General features: G+C 33.8%; 1 protein-coding gene across 2 annotated transcripts in view; it reads right to left on the minus strand.

Annotated features, from left to right (window-relative positions):
* Positions 1-2,959: 2,959 nt before the first annotated feature.
* LOC107603057 (insulin-like growth factor I) overlaps positions 2,960-4,134 on the minus strand; it is a 4,918-nt gene continuing 3,743 nt past the window's right edge. For both annotated transcript variants that reach the window (XM_016295767.1, XM_016295759.1), the window contains exon 4: positions 2,960-3,520. In XM_016295767.1, coding sequence (XP_016151253.1) covers positions 3,212-3,520 — 309 coding nt within the window. In that variant the 3' untranslated portion in view covers positions 2,960-3,211. The remainder of the gene's footprint in view (positions 3,521-4,134) is intronic.

Raw genomic sequence — 4,134 nt, forward strand, 5'->3', positions numbered from 1 at the left:
CTGTAATTAAAAAAAAAAATATATATATATATATATATATATATATATGAACAAAGTATCTATTTGATGACTTCACAAAAGTTGATCTTCATAAAAGTTGATTTTAGTAAATATTTGTCCTTTAAAATAATATGTAGATCAATCTCAGATGTAAATAATACTTTACTATATGGCAATTTTCTTGTAAATATTCTAATAGTACCTCTTTGACTTGTTTTTTTACGCTAAAGTATGGCAAATTTAGTTGTAGATTGTGAATCGTGATGGAAAATGTTTTTTAAAAAGCTTTGAATCCCCTTAATATTACTTATCAAACACACACACACACAGTAGTTCTTTTTGTACTGTAGTTTAAACATCTTTGACCTGTGGTTTTTATTTTTTGCTTGTATTCGTCTTGCTTGTCTAACTCTTTCATCGTTGCTGTGTGTTGCACTCCTGCAATGTAAAAAATGCTGCCTGCACTCTTACTAAAGACCTTTGTGAAGATCATCCAAGTCATAACACCAAACTTCACCAATGCATACCAAAAAGAAACGTATTCCATGTTTAGATAGTGATAGCACACCAAGGCTGTGGGGATATTATTTATTCAGCATAAACAGACTAATGTTTTTGCCTTACCAGAGGTCATTGGGGCGATATCTAATAATCCAAAAGAATCTTAGAATCATGCGACTTTCAGGATCCTACAGCTCTCACCAGAAGATCTGGGGCCTCATTTATAAAACGTTGCGTATAAACCGTCCTAAATTTGTTCTAAGATCATTTCTCAAAAGTGCGATTCAGAGGAAACGAACATGCGCACAAAAACACGTGCGTACGCCTCTCTTCCAGATGTGACATTTAATAAATCGCAAATGATCTGGAAATTGTGCGCAGCTGACTGGTGTCAGATCTCCGCCTTGTTAACGCCCCCTAATTAATATCATTACCATATAAAAGATCACACGCCAATCTCCCGCTTTCTATGCTTGAGAATGAAGAGCACCAAGAAAAAAAACACTTTACTGAGTCTGAACGTGAGGTCCTGCTGGCGGAGGGAGAGGTCCGTGCGGGGACGCTCTTTATTTAGCCTAATAATGTGTAATTATTCTGTGGACAAACAATGTGTGTATGGTTATAGTTTTTTTATTGACTATTATCAAAATGACTACTTCTAGAAACAACCGAAATAATAATAATTATTATATTTATAATAATTCTAAAACAATTAGGTTTCCAAAAGTAAGAATAAACTACGAATTCAAGTAAAATGTCCAGTTAGCCTATCTTATAAAAAGTGAGCCATCCTGCTTTTAAAATCGCTTGCTATGACAACTAATAAAAAGTTTAGTATCACGAAATTCTTGCAAAACTTAAAAAAAATAAAAAAAAAAACATTATTGAAAGAAAAAATGAACGTTTCATATCCTAATAAAATAAATTATTACTCGAGTATGGACTGAAAAACCTGCATGTGATTTGGCATTTATAGTTGCACAGTTTACTAATACTGCTCAAATGTGCCATTAACCCTTTAACTGTCACTCACATTTTTGAACACAGACGTGAAAGTGCACTATCCAAACTTACATTTTTATAATTCATGAACGAAAACATTTTGTAACATGATATTGGTGTACCATTTTCATGGTAACGCAATGTTTGATTTTAAAATGGGTTTCAAAGGATGAGTTTTGAGATTTAAAGTTTTCAATTGATATATGATTCCTAAAGTGTGATAGAGAAAAAGACTTTTTTTTGACAAAGGTCAGAACTCCTGATATGATGTAGATTTTTGAGGTGCACTCTTGTCATAAATTAATCTATTACTTTTCCTACATATTTTTTTTTTTTACAAAAACATTGGTAAAATCTCTATTTAGGAGTCTTAGACCTTTCCAACGATATACAGTTTGTCATGATTAGATTAGGATTTAATTGTAATATAGTGAAGTAAACTTAGATGTCCCACAGAGGGGACGGGTGACAGTTTTAATGTACTGACACAAAAATATATAGTGTATTTTATACAAATATAACTGATGTAAATGACAAAAACAAAGTTTAAGGCTGATGTCTCTATTCATTTTCACAGAAGCAAAGCAGCAGATGTTAAATAAAAACAGTTAACAATGTTATTAAATAGAATGGGCTATATTAAAACCGTTAATGCACGACATATGCCTAGCCTATTATTATTATTATTATTATTATTATAGGCTACACAGACAAAACCGTTGGAGATGTGTTAATGCATGTTTTGTTCTATTTTACGCATTAGTAGTAAATCAAGACTTTGCAAGTTCTCTTGTAAAGTAAAATAATAAAAAAAAACACAACACGGAATAAACTGTGTACAGAAAGCGAGTAAAGAACTTTCAACATTAGGCTACTAAAAAGGTCCGTTTAATCTCGCAAAAACTCCCGTTAATAAAAAATCTGACTACACTGCATCTTTGCTGTTTATGATGAATTCGGTGCTTGCACGTACACCGCTTTTATTATTATTGCAGCTTAGATGTTCAAATAGCTGCAGCACTCCGACTTTGCCACAAGGCCAAAGGAAAAGTGTGTACGCCTGCTCAGACCCGGACGTGACGGTAAGTACTTTTCCACGTTGTTCTAAATCTGAACGTTGCCGTGGATTTTAGCGTACGCACACTCGAAGATCAAATCTGTGCGTGCGCACATTTTATAAATGAGGCCCCTGGAATCTGTCTTTGTGCATCGTTTAAAATGGCGCTGATCTGGGTATGTCAGAAAATGATGGCCATTAACAAGAACAGCATGGTGTCCTCAGTTTTGTTTTCTTTTAATTTCTTTACAAATCTGCTTGTAGATGCATATTTCACAAGTATCAGAAAACTCTAATCACAGAGAACATAAATTAAATGTAAAAAACATAAGAAAATATATTCACTAATATCAGTGATCTTTCATTAAAGAACATCACATTTACATTCAAAATGCCATCAGTGTAACGTATAGCAGTATAGCATCTAAACACTTTCATCTTTAAATTACTTTGAACTCATTTATTCAAATGCACCTGAGAACCCAATGCTGGGAGGGAAGCTGAAAACAAAAGTGAATGGAAAAACACTATTCATATTGTATTCAGCATATGCTTGGTGAAACTACAACCCATGAGAGTTCAGGTACACAAACACCCTGCTCTTCACTTTCATGGCATGAGTGGCTTTGACATTTTGTCCTCTAGTTTCTTTTACATAGCTCTCAGTTTGTACTCAGTTTTTTTTTTTTTTAGAAAAGAAAGGTGATTCATAGCATCCACACGGATCCAAAAAGAGCCATGACTATCGATGTGGTGGATAAGTGTTTGTGCTGATGTCACTGCGTCAGTGGAAGGATGCTGTAGTGTCGAGGGTGGTGGGTTGGTTAGTAATACTGAATCTCTGGAGCTCCATCGGTAAAGCGTCCGCTCTCTGAGTCTTTGAGAAGCAGCTTCCTCATCTCTGTTCATCTCTGCATGCTTCTGGTATTGCCTCTGAAACACCGGCCAAAACCGATCTTCCTGCAACAAACAAAAAAGGAGAGAGTGTATAATTTTCATGTAATTTGCTGGGTTTCAAAGCAGCATAGTTTTACTTGCTGGAGCTATTGGACATATTAATATGTGTGACTTTATTTCTTACATAAAACACAAAAGGTTCATTTCTGGTTAGGTTAATTAACAATATCCTGAACCTTTTTTAAAACATAAAAGTGAATGAGAAATGGTTATCAAATTCTAAATGGACAAAAATGGCCATGTAGTATTATATAACTCGTGCACAATATTCTTGTGAAGTCATATGTGAGGAATAAACTGGAATTTTCACTGAAAATCTTGATATTTGCTCAAGGTCCCTTTGGTATGTTCATTAAAGTTCAAGTGAGAGGCAGTTTATGTCCAATTCATGAACCAAAGGCATACAGATATATACATACAAATGAATAAATACATTTTATATATATATATATATATATATATATATATATATATATATAGTGGTCACACAGTCGTGGCCAAAAGTATTGGCAGTGACATAAATATTGTGTTTTCCTAAATTTGCAGCTTAAGCTGTTGTGGTGTTCATTCACATTGTTTCTAGATTGTTACTGCCAATACTTGTAGAAACAAATGGA

This window comes from Sinocyclocheilus grahami, unplaced genomic scaffold (assembly GCF_001515645.1).
Source record: "Sinocyclocheilus grahami isolate Dianchi unplaced genomic scaffold, SAMN03320097.WGS_v1.1 scaffold16.1, whole genome shotgun sequence".
NCBI lineage: Eukaryota > Metazoa > Chordata > Actinopteri > Cypriniformes > Cyprinidae > Sinocyclocheilus > Sinocyclocheilus grahami.